Raw genomic sequence first — 19,357 nt, forward strand, 5'->3', positions numbered from 1 at the left:
ATTTGACTTCCAAAACGTTTGATAACCAAAGTGCAATTGCCGGTTGGGAAAAGCGATTGAAAAAATTGAGAAATGCACCACAGAAGCTGTTCGACTTCCAAGGCACAATAAAAAATGGAAGCATTCATTTCTGGGTGGTTGGCGTTCGGGTTCTGAATTGTTCAGCTGCTGAAGCGTTCAACAACTGAGATTCCACTGTAAACAAGAACTTTGGGGTTTTTTTGTGCAGGGAGGAAATATTCTTGTGAAGGTCTCAGAAAATACCACACGAGTAGGCTGAGAATTCTTATTGGACAACTCCCTTGTCTACACAAAGGGCTCTACTGGAGTTGAACAGGCACTCAGTGGGCCTGATGAATATTATGTCGGTACCTCAGAAATATCAATACGTCTAGCATATGACTAGTGCACCATCTAATGGAGAGAATGGACACTTGCAGCTAGTGATTTTGCAATCACATTGATATTTAGGCCTCTGAGACTTGCTTCTCTTCATCCTGTGATCTAATGACAAAAAATTCCACTGATAAACACCTCATTAGAAGGCTTTAACTGTGGTATGTGACCTCTGGCTCAGTCCTAGGTGCCACATCACCACTGAATTATGGGAGAATATTGCTTTCTGTGAACCACCCTCAGATCTGCTTATATAGGGCAGTATATAAATTCAATTCATCATCATCATCATCAAAAAGAGAGGCCAATTTGTTGAATCTTATACTTGCGGGTTGGAGATTTGTCATTTCCAGACTTTCTGGCAAGCACTGAAGGGGAGCAAGGATCTCCTTGATGGGATCATTTGACTTAAGGATTCTGTTAGGTTCAGGGCCAGCCCAAGGCATTTTGGCGCCTGAGGCAAACTGCAAAATGGTGCTCACCTCCCTACTAGGGAAGAAGGGGGTAAGTGAAGGTCTACATTGGGAAGGCATGGGGAAGAAAGCTTTATATCAGGATCTGCTGCCCTTATGGATCCTGCCACTTTAGGGGGATCGCCTGGCCTGGCCTTGTGGGTTAGCATATTCCTCTGCCACAATATCCAGCACATGGACTGCTGGTTTTTGGCCTCACAGACCAATGGCTCAATCCAGCCTTGGGTGAGTTTTGTTCACACTTTCCCCTGAAAGTCATCAAGGGTTGAGTGGGCAAGTGAGGAGAAATCAAGTCATCTACGTGCATGTGTGAACTAGCCCTTACTTCACCTCTTTTAAGCCTCTTCACCCCTAAATTTCACCATCAAGCCATGCTTGCCTGACTCCCATAGTTAACATCATGCACAGGCTTTTTTGTCCTGAGCCCTTGAGCCACTGGGAATATTCAGGCCTAGGCAGAGTATCTCCATAGCACACTCCTGTTCCCCAGCTTTGTGGGATTTATGGGCCAATGGAATTTACTTCTTTTTCTTCTTTTTGAATATTTTTGTTGATTTTGAGAAGATAGGCAGTCAGCGCACGTGCTGACAACAAATATTGAGCAACAGCAAACTGATGTTAATAATAATAATTTATTATTTATACCCCGCACATCTGGCTGAGTTTCCCCAGCCACTCTGGGTGGCTCCCAATCAAGTGTTAAAAACAATACAGCGTTAAATATTAAAAGCTTCCCTGAACAGGGCTGCCTTCAGATGTCTTTTAAAGATAGGATAGCTGCTTATTTCCTTCACATCTGAAGGGAGGGCGTTCCACAGGGCGGGTGCCACTACCAAGAAGGCCCTCTGCCTGGTTCCCTGTAACTTGGCTTCTCACAGCGAGGGAACCGCCAGAAGGCCCTCGGTGCTGGACCTCAGTGTCTGGGCTGAATGATGGGGGTGGAGATGCTCCTTCAGGTATTTCTGGGCCAAGGCCATTTGGGGCTTTAAAGGTCAACACCAACACTTTGAATTGTGCTCAGAAACGTTTTTGGAGCTGCTTTGGCTCCTGGCTGGGGCGTCTCCAGAATTATCACTCCAAAAAAAGAGGCATTCGTTTCTGGATGTGTGAGACCAGTGGATATTTTCTGAGTCGGCAATGAGACGTTTTCTTTATTTGAACAAGCATATACTGCTTTTCAAGTTTGTGAAGATCTACCAAAATGTTTTAACGCAATAGAACCACAATACAAGATGCAGCTGCAGCTGAGGTGGCGTATATCTCCTCCAGCTGCCACCAGGGGGCCACTGAAGGACCATTTTTGGTCCTGAGATGAAGGGAAGAGAGCAAAAAGACAGAAGAGCCTGGGGAGATATTCAGTATCTCTAGCTCCTGGTTTTCCAGCTGAGATGGCTCCATTGCACCCCTGCCACCAGAGGGCCATCTTGGCCTAATGGGAGGAAATATCTAGCTCTTTTAAAAAGGAAATATGGTTTCATCTCTCTTTTGCCCTTTAACGTAAACTGCTTTGTGCATGAGGCTCCCCTGAAAAGCATTACAGTGGTACCTCGGGTTACATACGCTTCAGGTTACAGACTCCGCTAACCCAGAAATAGTGCTTCAGGTTAAGAACTTTGCTTCAGGATGAGAACAGAAATCGGGCTCCGGCGGCACGGCGGCAGCGGGAGGCCCCATTAGCTAAAGTGGTGCTTCAGGTTAAGAACAGTTTCAGGTTAAGAACAGACCTCCGGAACGAATTGAGTACTTAACCTGAGGTACCACTGTATACTGATACCTTAAATAAATAAATGGAAGTCTAAAGCCATCAGAACTTCCCTGTCTGCACACCCTGTTTCTGCCGCCCTGTGCCCAGGTGAGGAGACAGTCTGGCTGCCTTCTGCCGAGGGAGCGTTTGATTCTCAGAATGTTCCCCTTGCCTTTTGCCCGTACAGTCGTACCTTGGAAATCGAACAGAATCTGTTCCAGAAGTCCATTCGACTTCCAAAAAATTTCAAAAACCAAATCATGGCTTCTGATTGGCTGAAGGAAGGTCCTACAGCCAATCAGAAGCCGTGGAAGCCCCGTCAGACGTTCGGGTTCCAAAAGAATGTTTGCAAACCAGAACAATCTCTTCTGGGTTTGCGATGTCTGGGAGCCAAAACGTCTGGGTTCCAGGGCGTCCAGGATCCAAGGTATGACTGTATCAGCAAAGGATCGTTATTAATTCCTACGGAGAAAAGTCAAATACTTCACTTGGCGGCCACCTGCCCTCCATGGCTGATTCAAGGGCCTGAACCCCATCTGCCAGGGATCCCACAAGAGAAATCAGTGGAGGAGACTCTTGGGTCATGGGATTGAGCTAAAGATTCCTGCATTGCAGGGGGTTGGACTAGATGACCCTCGGGGTCCCTTCCAACTCTTATGATTCTATTTCTGTCTACACAGTGTACGCCTTGGATTATTGTAATATTCAGGCCCCACCTGTCACGGCAGCCAGTTTCCTAGCATTCTTTATTTGTTAATATGCAGGAACTTGTCAGACTATAAGAGGATAGTTCGCTGTCCTGCTTTGGCTGAGCTTATGGTCTATAATTCATATCTTTTGTCGTCTCAGCAAAAGAGGAGGGCAGTGGAGAGGGGGCTTAATCGGTGAAGAGTATAGGCTAATTTTATTTACACATAGTAAACTAAGAGTGCTAGAAATTACCAAAAATGGTTTGTAACAATTTTGGTTGTACAGCCCCCTGATCCTCACTGACTACTACTTGAACTCCTCAGTTTCCGATTTTTGAAATCATCTTTCTGGAACTCCTTTCTGCTCCTTTCAACCTAACCTGCTGCTTTGTGTATTTTGTTACTGAGCGGTAATCCTTTTATATCTGATTAGTTACACCGCTGCAATCCTCCTCTTAAGTTCCTAATTTTAGCAAGGCTTGGGAATTAGGTCAGCCAAAGCTACTGGAAAGGCTTCTTAGTGGATCCTGACAGCAAATTATTATGCTGCGTTTCTTGTTTTCAAGATGCGCACAGTACAGCTTTGCACATGGATTTCATTTCTTCCATAGCCGGACATAAACACTAGCGTCTTGTCCTCTGTACTGGGGTAAAATATCGGGGAGAAATGAGGCAGTTTAAAGGGGAAAAAGTGTTTGAAGATTCATGTACCTAAAGGTTGGGGCAGTGTCTATCCCAACATCTTTTGCAGGAACACAGAGAAGCCATAGAATGTGATTCTGGGTCCAGAATATAACTGAGAATTTCAGCTTTTATTTTTAAAAACAAGAAGAGCTCCCCAGTCATTACTTTTACAGAGATGTACTTGAATATACATAGTGGGAAAAAAAAAAAAAAATTCCTTCCAGTAGCACCTTAAAGACCAACTGAGTTAGTTCTAGGTATGAGCTTTCGTGTGCATGCACACTTCTTCAGGTACACTGAAACAGAAGTCACCGGACCTTTCTATATAGTGAGAAGGTGGGGAGGGGTATTACTCAGAAGGGTGGTGGGAATGGGTGATTGGCAGATAGCTGCGATGAGCCTGTTGACGACTCTTAACGACTGCAATAGGTCTAACAGGAAAAAGCAAGGGGTGAGAAGGTGAAAAATGGCTTTGTCATGTATAATGAGATAAGAATCCAATGTCTTTATTCAAACCAGGTCTCTCCATAGTTTTAAGTTTGGTGATAAGTTGCAATTCAGCAGCTTCTCTTTCCAGTCTATTTCTGAAATTCAGAATTTCAGAAATAGACTGGAAAGAGAAGCTGCTGAATTGCTGAATTGCTGAATTGCTGAATTGCAACTTATCACCAAACTTAAAACTATGGAGAGACCTGGTTTGAATAAAGACATTGGATTCTTATCTCATTATACATGACAAAGCCATTTTTCACCTTCTCACCCCTTGCTTTTTCCTGTTAGACCTATTGCAGTCGTTAAGAGTCGTCAACAGGCTCATCGCAGCTATCTGCCAATCACCCATTCCCACCACCCTTCTGAGTAATACCCCTCCCCACCTTCTCACTATATAGAAAGGTCCGGTGACTTCTGTTTCAGTGTATCTGAAGAAGTGTGCATGCACACGAAAGCTCATACCTAGAACTAACTCAGTTGGTCTTTAAGGTGCTACTGGAAGGAATTTTTTTTATTTTGTTTTGACCATGGCAGACCAACACGGCTACCTATCTGTAACTATACATAGTGGACAATGCCTGCTGGAATCCCAGAAATCAAATGGGTTCTCCACCCCCATTATTCAGCCCAGACACTGAGGTCCAGCTCAGAGGGCCTTCAGGCAGTTCCCTCATTGCGAGAAGTGAGGTTACAGGGAACCAGGCAGAGGGCCTTCTTGGTAGTGGCACCCGCCCTGTGGAACGCCCTCCCATCAGATGTCAAGGAAATAAACAACTGCCTGACTTTTAGAAGACATCTGAAGGCAGCCCTGTTTAGGGAAGTTTTTAATGTTTGATGTTTTGTCGTGTTTTTAATATTCTGTTGGGAGCCACCCAGAGTGGCTGGGGAAACCCAGCCAGATGTGCGGGGTATAAATGATAAATTATGATTATTTCCACTGCTTAAAACTTTTCCAGTGGTGGGCAGTACCAGAGGCAAAAAGGAGTGGGTCCAGAGGTTAAAAGCGGCTGTAGAGGAGGTGTGGCCTGGGGCAGATCCCAAGTAAAGAGTAAAGAGGACTCTGTTGAGTCCCCAGGCTTGACGTTCCTCGTCCCTGGCTTAAAAGGGTGGATTGTCTGTGCTCTGCATTGTGTCCCCCCCCCCCCGCCAGCTAAAGCATAATGAATTTATGCCAGGTAGCACAACCAAATAAACAGTTACTCAAAATGAGAGAAATGCAAGGCTGTTGAATGCACACAGGTCACAAGGTACGGGCTACCTTGGTACAAAATGCAGATTAAGTGCAGGACACACGCCCCTGTTTGTGCTATACAGTGGTACCTCGTGTTATGTTACCTTCGGATAATGTAGCTTTCGGGTTTTGCCATGTGTGCATGTGCAGAAGTGTTCTATTGTGCCGTACACAGAAGCGGCGCCTCGACTTGAAGACTTTTCAGGGTACGTACGGACCCCCGGAACGAATTAAGTTCGTATCCGGAGGGTCCACTGTATACTCATTGGAAAGGAAAAAGCAAAATTGAATTTTTGGCCTGCCTGGAGTTTGTTGGATCTCGACCACTCCTCAGGAAGTACAAGTCCCACCTATTGTAAAGGTGGGGCTAACACAATCACAGGTTTATTTAAGCTTTAAAGATGCTGAACGGAACGGAATATTGTGCTCTGTTGAACATGGCATCTGCACAAGCTTGCCAGACGGAACAATCCCCCCTCTCCCTCTCTTCCCATGTGCTGCTCTGGGGTCCTCCTGAACCACCACGCCTCAAGCCAATTTGGGCCGGGGGGGGGGTGGAGCACAAAGGGGACACAGCCTCGCTGTACAAGCGGAAGTCCTTGCGTAGAGTTTGCGCTGACTGACAGGGCTTGTTTGGTGAGTCCCCTCCTGCTTCCCCTTTCGGTAGTGGCGCCCACCCTGTGGAACACCCTCCCTTCTGATGTGAAGGAAATAAGCAGCTATCCTATCTTTAAAAGACATCTGACGGCAGCCCTGTTCAGGGAAGTTTTTAATATTTAACGCTGTATTGTTTTTAACACTTGATTGGGAGTCGCCCAGAGTGGCTGGGGAAACTCAGCCAGATGGGCGGGGTATAAATAAATTATTATTATTATTATTATTATTATTATTATTATTATTATTATTATTATTCCTTCGCAGGTTATCGCCCAGCACCAAAACCTGCTGCTTGCTCGAGCCAACAACACCGTCAACTACACTTTGCTGAGCAACGACAACGCGTTTTTGAGCTACCACCCCTATCACTTCACGCAGAGGACCCTGACGGCGCGCTTTCAGATGAACAACACCAAACCGCCGCATGTCCAGATGGTGAGGAAGCCAGTGCTCACAGTGATGGGCTTGCTGGCTCTCCTAGGTACAGCAAACCACTCGTCCCGTTTCCTGTTTGCAAGAGGAAAAGCAGCAGAGGCCTTTGTGGTGGTGGCGGTGGCGATACACTCTCCCATCGCTGGGGTCACCGCAGCTTACCTGGGCTTAGCTGGGGCAGAGTGGCGGCGAGGCCAGGATTGCATAAGAGGAATATCAGTGCAACTGCACAGCCCTGACCATGGCCCCACCCTGCCCCACACCGGCCCCTCTCCCACCACAGGAGCCACCGCTGCTTCAAAAGTCATTTTTACAAAAGAGGATACATGTGCGTGTTACTGGCCTCCCAATGTTAACCAAACTGGGGCACAAACCTGTTACCCTACTTCCCAATGACATTTGGTGAATTTTTTCATAGAGGAGCAGTTAGGGCCAGAGGCGCCATCTTGGAAGGGCAATTGGGGGGCGTGTGAGCATCGTGCCTCCTTCCCTAAGTTTGGCAGAAGGAGGAGGAGGAGGAGTTTGGATTTGATATCCCGCTTTATCACTACCCTAAGGAGTCTCAAAGCAGCTAACAATCTCAACAAACACTCTGTGAGGTGAGTGAGGCTGAGAGACTTCAGAGAAGTGTGACTGGCCCAAGGTCACCCAGCAGCTGCATGTGGAGGAGCGGGGAAGCGAACCCGGTTCCCCAGATTACGAGACTACCGCTCTTCTTTTTTTCTTTTTTTTCTTGCTTTTTACGAGTCTACCGCTCTTAACCACTGCACCACACTGGCACAGTGGCTCTCCCGGCTCTCCCAGTGGCTCTCCTCTCTCTCCTAGGCTTTGGGAAGGAGGCACCAGCCTTCTTCTTTTTTTAAAAAAAATATTTTTTTTTATTAAGTTTTACAGTTTAAAATTCTCATAATCTACATAAGTAATAGAGAAACAAATGCCAATAAGAGAAACCGCTTCTCCCCCTACCCCCGGACTTCCCTCAACTTCCCCTTTCTGGTTCTTTATACATTTAATACTTACACTGTTTTATCTTAATTTTATCACCATCTGTCTAAATACATTCCCATTATTATCATTTTGTATCTCCCCGCTATAAATTCTTCTTATAATTAATTATTTTCAAAGACATTACTCCTTGTCTTTTACCTTCATTTTTGTGGTTGTACGTGTTTACTCAAGCCCTGCTAGTGAGTCTGTTTCTTTACAAGATTTCTGTAGGTACAACAAATATAATTCCCGGTCTCTTTAAAAGTCTCTGTTGTCTTTATCTCTTAATCTTCCTGTAAGCATCGCCATTTCTGCGTAATCCATCATGATGAAGGAGGCGCCAGACTTCAATACTTTAATACACTAATTTTCCGGGAACATTTAGGCGACTAGTCCCCCTAGTCCTAGGAATAGGACTAGTCCCCCTATTCCACTGACCACACACCACCGCCTACTTCCCAAGGGACTATCGCCTCTCATTTAGACCTGCCATTTGCACGGCTCCGCAGAGGCGTCCAGTTAGCCCCTGTGAGAAAAGGATGCTGTACAAGGTGGGACCTGGGCCTGATCCAGCAGCAAAATGGCAGCTTGGGGAGAGGCGAGACAGCGGGTGGGTGGCTACGAAAGTGGGTCTGCTTTTGTGGAGCACGGTGGGGTGCAATAAAACAAGGCCAAGTTCAAAGTGAGATTCAAGTTTCTCTTCCTCTTGCGTAGGAGAGGAGCAAGTCTCTGCCAACATCTCCAGCCAGGAATCGGAAGACTGTGACACTCTTGGAGTCCTAGCCAGTGTGCACAGACCTCGAGAGCAGCCACCAGACAGCTGGCAGGCCTCCGTATTGATCTATGCCAGCAAAGACAATGAGACATCTTCCAACATCAGTGCCGTGACTCTAAACATAACCAATTACCCCAAACACAAAGGTATAGTTGTCACTGTGGTTGTTTTCCTGATGCGTCATTACACGAAGGCAAGTGATTCTATAATAATAATAATTTATAATAATAATTTATTATTTATACCCTGCCCATCTGGCTGGGCCTCCCCAGCCACTCTGGGCGGCTTCCATAGAAACCAAAAATACAATAAAATATCACACGTTAAAAACTTCCCTGAACAGGGCTGCCTTAAGATGTCTTCTGAATGTCAGGTAGTTGTTTATCGCTTTGACATCTGCTGGAAGGGCGTTCCACAGGGCGGGCGCCACTACCGAGAAGGCCCTCTGCCTGGTTCCCTGTAGCTTTGCTTCTCGCAATGAGGGAACTGCCAGAAGGCCCTTGGCGCTGGACCTCAGCGTCCGGGCAGAATGATGGGGGTGGAGACACTCCTTCAGGTATACTGGACCGAGGCCGTTTAGGGCTTTAAAGGTCAGCACCAACACTTTGAATTGTGCTCGGAAACGTACTGGGAGCCAATGTAGGTCTTTCAAGACCGGTGTTATATGGTCTCGGCGGCTGCCCCCAGTCACCATTCTAGCTGCCGCATTCTGGATTAGTTGTAGTTTCCGAGTCACCTTCAAAGGTAGCCCCACGTAGAGTGCATTGCAGTAGTCCAAGCGGGAGACAACCAGAGCATGCACCACTCTGGCGAGACAGTCCGTGGGCAGGTAGGGTCTCAGCCTATGTACCAGATTCTATACAGTGGTACCTTGGGTTACATACGCTTCAGGTAACATATGCTTCAGGTTACAGACTCCGCTAACCCAGAAATAGTACCTCGGGGTAAGAACTTTGCTTCAGGATGAGAACAGAAATCACGTGGCGGCAGCAGGAGGCCCCATTAGCTAAAGTGGTGCTTCAGGTTAAGAACAGTTTCAGGTTAAGAACAGACCTCCGGAATGAATTAAGTACTTAACCTGAGGTACCACTGTATTTACTGCAGCTATTGAGTGGCTCACCTTATTTTAAAAGGACAGCTGGCTTGGAATAGCCATTTCATGCAGCCTAAACCATTGTGCCATGGTGGCATGGCACAATCATATATTTCGATAGTAGCTTTCTTCGGTTCCTCTCACGTAAATCAGGCTTTTTTCTGGTTTGCAGCTTCTAAAAAGCTTGCGATTGGATCCAGCTTCTTCTGGTCCTTACTTGGACTTCTTACAAGGCTATGGTGAATAAGAACACCATATCTGAAAGCCTCGGTCTCTGGCCTGATGTTCAACTAACAATCAGAGTTTTCATGTTACGCTCCCTTTGTCTTCCCAAAGGACTTGTGTACATCACTTACTACTTGGATAACTACCTGACCAACCCCTATTTGCAGTGGAGGAAACTGGGAGCTCCAGATTTTCCTTCCCCGAAGCAACTGGAGCAGATAAGAGCTGCTGAGGTACGATGTGTTTGTTGTACATGCAATCCTCACTGAGTTCAAAAGGGCTTGGTCCTGAGTTAAGTGTGGGCAGAACTGCAGCCATTTCTCCCTATTCCTCTATGTGTTTACTTGGAAGTAAGTCCTGCTGTTTCCAGTGAGGTATTCTCTCAGGTAAGTGGATAGGATCCCTCCCTTAGGAGGTATAGCTCATCATAAGCGTAAGGGTTTTTTTGGGGGGGGGGTCGAGAGGTAAAGCAGGCTTTCCTTCCTGCAGAGGTCAAATCTGCTCAGGATCCCTCCAGACTTCTTTTTTATTGCACTTTTATGACTATTTGTGCTCATGGTGCTATTGAGGTGTGCCCACATGACCGTGATTTCAATACTGTTTGTGCCTGGAAAATATTTGGGGCAGCCACACCGCTTCATCTCCAACCAGTGCATATCCCATAACTTCCTGCTGTAATCCCATAAATTTTCATACCACAAATGCTTTGGGGTTGCTTTGTCCCACCTTTTGTGACTCTTGAACAGCAATCATGTGGTAACGTCAGGGAAGCGTTGCATAGGAAATAATGAAGCAGAATAAACCCCCCACCAGTGCACTATTTTTGTGTCAGTAGCAGGGCTGCAGGATACACTCACAATAATGCAGGAGCCACAATAATTCTCCTTTCCATAGGCTGAACCTTCCGCAAGAAATTCCTGGCCATCTTCTCCCTCACAAACTTCAACTACGTTCTCTTGGGTGGTATTTTTCCGGTTTCCTTACCTCAGACAGTTTGCGCGCCAGCCTTGCTGATCACAAAGGCTGCCCTGCCAGATCAGACTGAGGCCCATCAGATTCAGCATTCTGTTTCCCACAGCAGCCAGCTAGATGCCTCTCTGAGCTCACAAGCAACATACGCAAATGGCAGCTATTCTTCTGTTGTTGGTCCCCCCAGCATTGGGCATACGAAGGTACACTGCCCCTGTAAAAGGAAGTTCCATTTAGCTATTTAGTTGTTTCTGTCCTGGGGGACGCAGGTGGTGTTGTGGGTTGAACCACAGAGCCTAGGGCTTGCTGATCAGAAGGTCAGCGGTTCGAATCCCCACGACGGGGTGAGCTCCCGTTGCTCTGTCCCTGCTCCTGCCAACCTAGCAGTTCGAAAGCACCTCAAAGTGCAAGTAGATAAATAGGTACCACTCCGGTGGGAAGGTAAACTGCGTTTCCGTGCGCTGCTCTGGTTCGCCAGAAGCGGCTTAGTCCTGCTGGCCACATGACCCGGAAGCTGTACGCCGGCTCCCTCGGCCAATAAAGCGAGATGAGCGCCGCAACCCCAGAGTCGGTCACGACTGGACCTAATGGTCAGGGGTCCCTTTACCCTTTACCTTTTACTGTTTCTGTCCTAACTCTGCTGCCATTCAGCTACATTGAGTGACCTTCAATTCTAGCAACATGGGACAGCGACAAAAACATTCCGCAACATCCATTATTTTGTAAGTTTCTATCATGCCTTGACTTCAGTCCTTAACACACCAGAGTAAAAATGGCATTCAACACAGAGGATCTTGCTTCTGAGTAATCACGTTCAGGATTGCACTTAGTAATCTTTGTTCTCTAAGCTAAAAAGCACCAAACATTTTATTTATTATTATTGCTACGTATCTACCCCACCTTTTCTCCAAGGGTCTCAAGGTGCCAACATGGTTCTTGCCCTCCCTATTTTATCATCACAACAACCCTGTGAGGTAGGCTAGGCTGAGAGACAGACCGGCCCCGTGGCCAAGTGAGGATTTGAACCCTGAGGTCCTAGTCCAGTACTCTATCCACTGCACCACATTGCCTCTTGCTTTTGCTTTTCTTCTTGGGAGGTAAAGATAAAGGGACCCCTGACCATTAGGTCCAGTTGCGGACGACTCTGGGGTTGCGGCGCTCATCTTGCTTTACTGGCTGAGGGAGCTGGCATATAGCTTCCGGGTCACATGGCCAGCATGACTAAGCCACTTCTGGCGAACCAGAGCAGCGCACGGAAATGCCACTTACCTTCCTGCCTATTTATCTACTTGCACTTTGACGTACTTTCAAACTGCTAGGTTGGCAGGAGCAGGGACCGAGCAATGGGAGCTCACCCCATCGCGGGGATTCGAACCGCCAACCTTCTGATCAGCAAGCCCTAGGCTCTGCGCTCAAAACCCGTTGATCAGAGGCTCATTCACACATTTCACTGAACACCAGCGCAAACTTTCATTTATCATGTACAGGTGTTCGTGTATAACGTACACTTGTTTATTTGTATAGCTCAGCTACTGTATGTTTGTTGAACGTTACATATGGATAACTGTCATGTTAGTTGCTCTTTTAGATACTATGCCCTGCTAGTTCATTTCAAAAATATATTGGGCCCTCTACCGCCCCGGCTGCTAATCCACCCCCTCCTTTTAATTTACAAGGTTTATGCCAGAGCCAGCCCCAAATGTTTTATTGCCTGAAGCAGAGGATCAAATGAGGCCCTTCCATTGCCACCTGATCATGGTTGCTCAAGTTTATTTTGCCACCTGAGTCAAATAAAATTTCACAGGTGCCCTTCCCTCCTTTCCAAAAATAAGGTAAAGGGACCCCAAATACACCAGATGATCGTTGTGGCCAGGATTCAACTAAACAGTTACGCTAGTGCAATGAATCCTCCTTATTCCCCTTTAAAGGTAAAGGGACCCCTGACCATTAGGTCCAGTCGTGACCGACTCTGGGGTTGCAGCGCTCATCTCGCTTTATTGGCAGAGGGAGCCGGCGCACAGCTTCCGGGTCATGCGGCCAGCATGACTAAGCCGCTTCTGGCGAACCAGAGCAGCGCACGGAAACGCCGTTTACCTTCCCGCCGGAGCGGTACCTATTTATCTACTTGCACTTTGTGCTTTCGAACTGCTGGGTTGGCAGGAGCAGGCACCGAGCAACGGGAGCTCACCCCGTTGCGGGGATTCAAACCGCCGACCTTCTGATCAGAAAATCCTAGGCTCTGTGGTTTAACCCACAGCACCGCCCACGTCCCTCCTTTCTAAAAATACTGTGATAATAAATTAAATAACCATTTGTTGCCATTTCATGACACCCAAAAGCAGCTGTCTTGAAGCAGCCATCTCACTTTGGCTAATGTTTTTTACCCTCACTGAATTTCTGCACAGTGCAGAATGGTTTAAGAGGGTGAGAACCTTGACAGCAGTTCTTGTCTGCTATATAGCAGGAATGGACCACATCGCCATCAAGAATCCTCCTCTGGTAAAATATAACAGTATATATTTCGGCTAAATATAGTGTGATCACAGGGCTCCTCTGCACTACAGATTTTAACCACCATAATATCCATTCTCTTTCCTCAGGGAACCCTGGGAGTTTTTGTGGAGTGGGAGAAGCACAAGCTTGGGAGAGTCAGCACTCTCACCAAACTACAATTCCCAGAGTGCTTGGGGAGAAAGCCTCAGTCATTAAACTGGTATAGCACTGATATACGTTTGTAGTGCAGTTAGGGCCTCAGAAGCATCCCCAAAATGAAGGAGGTGCCCCTTCCCCACCTTCAACCCCCTACTTACCTACCACTCGTGCCTCTGGTATCCCCTTCCTTGTGAGTACCTCAGAAGTGAGGAGTTGGTAAAAATTTATTCCGTCCCTTTTATGCTGTCCAGATGTTCGCTTCCTGCTGGATCATCTTTTCTGTAGAGCTGACTCCACAGTGCGCTGTCAGTGCTACATAAATATTTGTTGTAAGGCTATCCGAATGAGCAAGGCCAGCTGAAGGGCCACCGCTTTTGCGTTACTTTTGATCTTTAAGCCGGTTCTCCTTCGTAAGCACATACCTGCGCACTGGGGGATCCCTGCCCCACTGATCCCCCTCCAGGAAATCTGAACCCTGCCCTGTGGATATATATATATATATTTAAAAATGATGCGGTTGGGGTTTTTTGGGTTGTGTTTTGGCTAAAGGAAGAACTGCAAGTTACCTCATTGCACACATGTTTTCTAATGTAGGGTCAGGAAGAATTGCAGTGAGGCAGAAACATGGTGTTTTTTTTCACTTCTGCGCCTGCCAATTTTCCACTGCAAATCACAGCAGAAATCCACAGTGGGGATTTTTCACCACGCCTCTCCAGCTTACTTTTGGTCTTGGATAATCTGAAATGGTCAGTAAGCTACACCATACATTTAGAGCATGCCGATGCCACCTTAACAGTCATGGCTCATCACCCCTCCACCCAAATAATCCTGGGAAACATAGTGTCCCCTCACAGAGCTACAGCTTGCAGACCTTTGGCATTCTACAGTTCCCAGAATTCTTTTTGGAGGCTACAAATGTACTTTATATGTATGGCGCAATTGGCGTTTCCAGGTGGAAGTCTGAAAGCATGGGAAAAGTACAAAGGGAAAACGTGTTTTGAAAGGAGGCTGAATGAACAGTCTTAACATCCGGCTTCCCACATGGGCCAGAGAGATACCTCCAATAATCCCAAGAGCATTCAAGTAAAATATGCTAACCCCAGATCTCTCCTTCAAAACAACCCACTTCAGGTTTTGCGTTCTAACATGATGAGCTGTGGTTGTGCTCCATCCTATGCACACATTCCCCACATGAAGGGGGAAAAGGTTCCAAAGAAGCACTTTTTGTTCAAAAGCTCTGTTGCACTTTTTCTTATCTTCTTTCAGAACGCTCCGAATGGCTAACTTGGGCACTGCTGAGTGATCTCCCATTCAAGCTGAGATTTGCTTACCTGTGCAAGTGGATCATGTGCCCTCTGGCCCCTGGACAATGTTTAGCATATCACCATGGTTAATACCAATAGGCTACTGTAGGGAAGTTTCTCCTCAGGGACCATTAAGCATTTTTATTTTATTTCATAGGACCCTGTGGTGAAAGGGCCATTTTCACTCCCAGCAAAAGGCAGCTTGGTGCTGAAACAAGAGCTCCCAGTTCCCTCCGTCTTCCTCGTCCACATCTGTGCAAAGCCTCTCGCTGCTCCCAATCAGGTAGGCACAACATCCTGTAGAAGGGTGGAACCTCTAATCCAATTTTCTTTGGTTCATTTGTTTTTCTGAGTCCAGCTTAGGGTGTTGGAGTTTGGGACCCATTTTGTTTCAGATAAATACTATTGGCTCAGTGCTTTTGTTATCATAAGCCACTCTTCATTAGCAAATCATATAAGATCACTCTTATTATTAATAATAATAATTTTATTATTTACACCCCGCCCATCTGACTGGGTTAACCCAGCCACTCTGAGCAGCTTCCAACATATAAAAAAACATAATAAAACATACAGTGGTGCCTCGCAAGACGAAATTAATCCATTCCGTGAGTCTCTTCGTATAGCGGTTTTTTCGTCTTGCGAAGCAAGCCCATTGACAGCTTAGCGGATTAGCGCTATTAGCGGTTTAGCGGCTTTTAGTGGCTTATCAGCTTAGCGGATCAGCTGATAAGTGGCTTAGCTGCTTAGAAAAAGGGGGGGAAGGGGGAAAAAACCCGCAGGAACTCGCAAGACATTTTCGTCTTGCGAAGCAAGCCCATAGGGAAATTTGTTTTGCGAAGCGCCTCCAAAACGGAAAACCCTTTCGTCTAGCGGGTTTTCCGTCTTGCGAGGCGTTCGTCTTGCGGGGCACCACTGTATAAGCGAGTGTCTGTTGATTTTGTGTAAATCAATGTACTTTTTGATTTATTTTCGGCCATGTGTAAGTGGTCAGCTCTACAGATGACTGCCCCCTTCCCACATCCCACTACAAATATGGTTCCTTTAGAGAAGCTGTTGGCAACCCAGACTTGCAAGGAGAAGCACCCTCTTGTCAGCCACTCTGAAAGCAGGTCCAGTAATTATGGCCTCTTCTTCCCTTACACCATTGGCTTGCATCTCAGTTTTTCTGCTTCTGGCTGCAGGTGGCAGAGGCGGTTTTAGGGTAGCACGACTGGTGTGGTGCAGGGGCTTTGGGACAGAATGAGAGAGGCGGGGGTCACCAAATTTTAGCATCACACAGGGCACCACTGCAATTTGGGAGGCCATAGTCCGCCACTGGATGTGGACACTCATGTGATGAAACACACTCTCATGAGAAACCATACCCACTTTTATGTTTCGTTTTGTCTCCAGTTTATCAGCCATTCCTAGTGGCCTCATCATTTGGTCAAATTGATCCGTTTTTTAAAGCTCTCTTCCATCTTGCTTTAGTGGAAAAAAAATACATAAAATAATGTAATAAATAAATAAAAATAAACTCACTTTTTTGATACATGCTATGCTATAAGGTAAAGGTAAAGAGACCCCTGACCGTTAGGTCCAGTCGTGACCAACTCTGGGGTTGCGGTGCTCATCTCCCTTTATTGGCCGAGGAAGCCGAGGTACAGCTTCCGGGTCATGTGGCCAGCATGACTAAGCCGCTTCTGGCGAACCAGAGCAGCGCACAGAAACGCCGTTTACCTTCCCGCCGGAGCGGTACCTATTTATCTACCTGCACTTTGACGTGCTTTCGAACTGCTAGGTTGGCAGGAGCAGGGACCGAGGAACGGGAGCTCACCCCGTTGCAGGGATTCGAACTGCCGACATTCTGATCAGCAAGCCCTAGGCTCTGTGGTTTAACCCACAGCGCCACCCACGTCCCTTTTCCATGCCATGCTAACCCTGAGCTAATCTGTCTTGTCAGGTGAATGGTGTTCGCCTCATCCATCTCACAAAGGGACAAGTTTTGGTCGTGTGGGACGACAGCTGTGTGAATTCAAAGTAGGTAACTCACGCCTGAAGGAATGCAGAACTGTCTCGGTTTTAAATCCACCTTTTTCAAATTCTTTGCGTAAAGCAGTAGCGAAATAGCAACTGTACATTTCACAAACTGTGAGGAATCAGACTGGAAAATCCAGAGGGCAATGGCTGAATATTGCTGAGCTCTGGGGCCATATGAATTGCTTCTTGCTCACCTCGCTTGGAGTCTGATGGCCTAGCGCAAGGCAGGTGCTTTAGATTGCCGTATTTTTCGCTCTATAGGATGCACTTTTTCCCCTCCAAAAATTAAGGGGAAATGTGTGTGCATCCTATGGAGTGAATGCAGGCTCCTTGGCTTCAGCAATAGCAACGCGAAGCCTCCGAAGTGCAGAGGGAGCGCTCCCTCCATGCTCCGGAGGCTTCAGGCAGCTATCCCTGAAGCCCGGAGAGCGAGAGGCGTCGGTGCGCACCAACCCCTCTCGCTCTCCAGGCTTCAGGGATAGCTGCCTGAAGCCTCCGGAGCGCAGCGGGAACTCGTGCTGCGCTCCAGAGGCTTCGAGTTCCTTTTGTTGAAGCCGGGAGAGCAAGACTCCTGGCTTCAGCAGAGAGGGAGAGCTGCGCAGCGCCCCTTCAGCGAAGTGGGAGGAGAAATGGAAGGGGCTCCGTTTCTCCTGCCGCTTCGCTGAAGGGGCGCTGAGCAGAGAGGGGGAGAATATTTTTTTTCTTGTTCTCCCCCTCTAAAACAAGGTGCATCCTATGGTTGGGTGCATCCTATAGAGCGGAAAATACGGTAAATAGGTTTGGAACAGTTGTCTTTAATTTCTGCTTATTTTCCTCTGAAAAATCCTTGCAGGGTAACAGCAATAAGCTTGCAAGTCTCTGTGATGTCTTTGTTGGTTTTCCTTCATAGGTGCCTGAAAAAATTTGAAGTGTTTTTCTCACAGGATAGAAAAACATTCCGCCAGATCAGTGTCAAAGACAGTATATTTACAGCTTTGGTCTACGGTCCAGGTAACGTCCAGTGTCTTTCTTTATTTTTAATTTTAGAACAAAAGCAAATTAAGATCATTTCAATTCTTCCACACAACCTTTTTTCAAAATTGGCTGCTTCGTTTTTTGAAGCAATCTTGAGGAACTGTAATGTGTCCTTGCTTGATAACAGAGCCGCCCAGAGTGGCTGGGGAAACCCAGCCATTTGGGTGGGGTATTATTATTATTAATAATAATTAATAATATATCATCATCAAATGGTTGCTTTTGGTTGTAGAAGTTCTTCTGCTCAAGAAGTGTAAAACTTTATGGGAAGATTTAAGGTACATAGTGAGAAGTTTCACACAGGTTTATAAGGGGATGCTTTGTGTAGGAAGGTTAAAAGTACACAGAAGGATCAAAGATTCAGTCTAGGGACCCGGCAATTTTAAAGGCAGACAGCTTTTTTAAAAATTCTTTTTCATTCTTGTCAAAACAAAAAAGGTCTTCAGTTATTGCCACAAAGTACAAATAGTTGATACCTGGCTTATCTGAACATTTGGCTGCAGAGATAAGCATTTACTTAGAAAAAAACACACACCAAAATATAGGCGTTTTGTCAATGTAATTTCCCCCCCAGTCTTTCTCAGTATAACCAAGATGTTCAACTAACTATTTGTGTTGGACTTTCTCTACAGAAACAACAGTCTCAGGGTTTTACAAAGTGCGAGCTGTGGATTATTGGGGCAGAGCGGGGCCGTTTTCTCTCCCGGTGTACTACAATGAAGCATCTTAAGAAAGGCCAAGAACACCTCAAGACAAGCCAGAACTTACAGAATTAGGCTTGCACTTTGTCAGGCTCCTTAAAGCAGTGGTTCTTCATACTCTTTAAGAAATTCCCCCTCACAATGCCCAGAACAACTCGACTTCCAGGGTGTCAGAGGAGAAATGAGGAGAGCGACTGGAAGCTACTCCAGAACACCAAAAGTTTCGTTTTCAAGAAATAAATTTGAAAAATAAAGTAGCACCCTAAGGCAGGCAACAGAACTGCCTCCCCCCACAACCCAAGGGACGCCAGCTGCTGATGTAAGCACTTGTTCAAGCCCCTGCAGTAACTAATTTCGAGAGTCAAATGGATTAGAAAAAAATAATAATGAATGGGTTGGAACAGGGGTCAGCAAACTACGGTCCGCAGGCTGGATCTGGCCCAATTGCCCTCTGGATCCAGCCCGTGAAATTTTTTGGGGGCACCATTTTTTGCGACCCCCCCAACTACAGCTCCCAGCATGCTCCAAGGTTGCTCAGACTTCCACGATGCTGGCCAATCCGAAGCCTAAGCAACCTCAGGCCTCCCCTCCATTGGCCGGTTTGACGCAAGCTGGCGGCCAATGGTGACCCTTCCCAAGGCTTGCTGCTCCAATCGGGGTGAGGCACAGGGCAGCGCGCCTTGTTGACTTCTTGCTCCGAGGAGGAGGAGAAGCGAAGGGGCAGGAAGAAGTGGGAGCAGAGAGCCTGCAAGGAGGAAGAGGAGGAAGACTCTTCTGTGCTGCCTGGCGGTGGCACATTGGCAACATGGCCGAGACC

At 46.8% G+C, this 19,357-nt stretch overlaps 2 protein-coding genes across 3 annotated transcripts in view; one reads left to right on the top strand and one right to left on the bottom strand.

Moving 5' to 3' along the window:
• Window positions 1–14,403, bottom strand: part of SLC26A1 (solute carrier family 26 member 1) — a 127,526-nt gene extending 113,123 nt beyond the window's left edge. The window contains exons 1-2 of one of the 2 annotated variants that reach the window (XM_081845093.1): window positions 13,658–14,403; window positions 10,863–11,061 (exon numbers count right to left, since the gene is read on the bottom strand). The gene's annotated coding sequence lies outside the window, so the exon portion shown is untranslated. Of the gene's footprint in view, window positions 1–10,862; window positions 12,046–13,657 lie in introns of those variants that run through there. The other variant, XM_081845091.1, reaches the window with a different exon arrangement.
• The window catches only part of IDUA (alpha-L-iduronidase), a 60,005-nt gene extending 40,990 nt beyond the window's left edge, over window positions 1–19,015 (top strand). The window contains exons 8-14 of the mRNA XM_081845129.1: window positions 6,631–6,847; window positions 8,500–8,706; window positions 9,990–10,111; window positions 14,961–15,086; window positions 16,749–16,825; window positions 17,715–17,815; window positions 18,472–19,015. Coding sequence (XP_081701255.1) covers window positions 6,631–6,847; window positions 8,500–8,706; window positions 9,990–10,111; window positions 14,961–15,086; window positions 16,749–16,825; window positions 17,715–17,815; window positions 18,472–18,569 — 948 coding nt within the window. The 3' untranslated portion in view covers window positions 18,570–19,015. The remainder of the gene's footprint in view (window positions 1–6,630; window positions 6,848–8,499; window positions 8,707–9,989; window positions 10,112–14,960; window positions 15,087–16,748; window positions 16,826–17,714; window positions 17,816–18,471) is intronic.
• The last annotated feature ends 342 nt before the right edge of the window (window positions 19,016–19,357 follow it).

Source organism: Podarcis erhardii, assembly GCF_964252035.2.
Source record: "Podarcis erhardii genome assembly, chromosome: 17".
Classification (NCBI taxonomy): domain Eukaryota; kingdom Metazoa; phylum Chordata; class Lepidosauria; order Squamata; family Lacertidae; genus Podarcis; species Podarcis erhardii.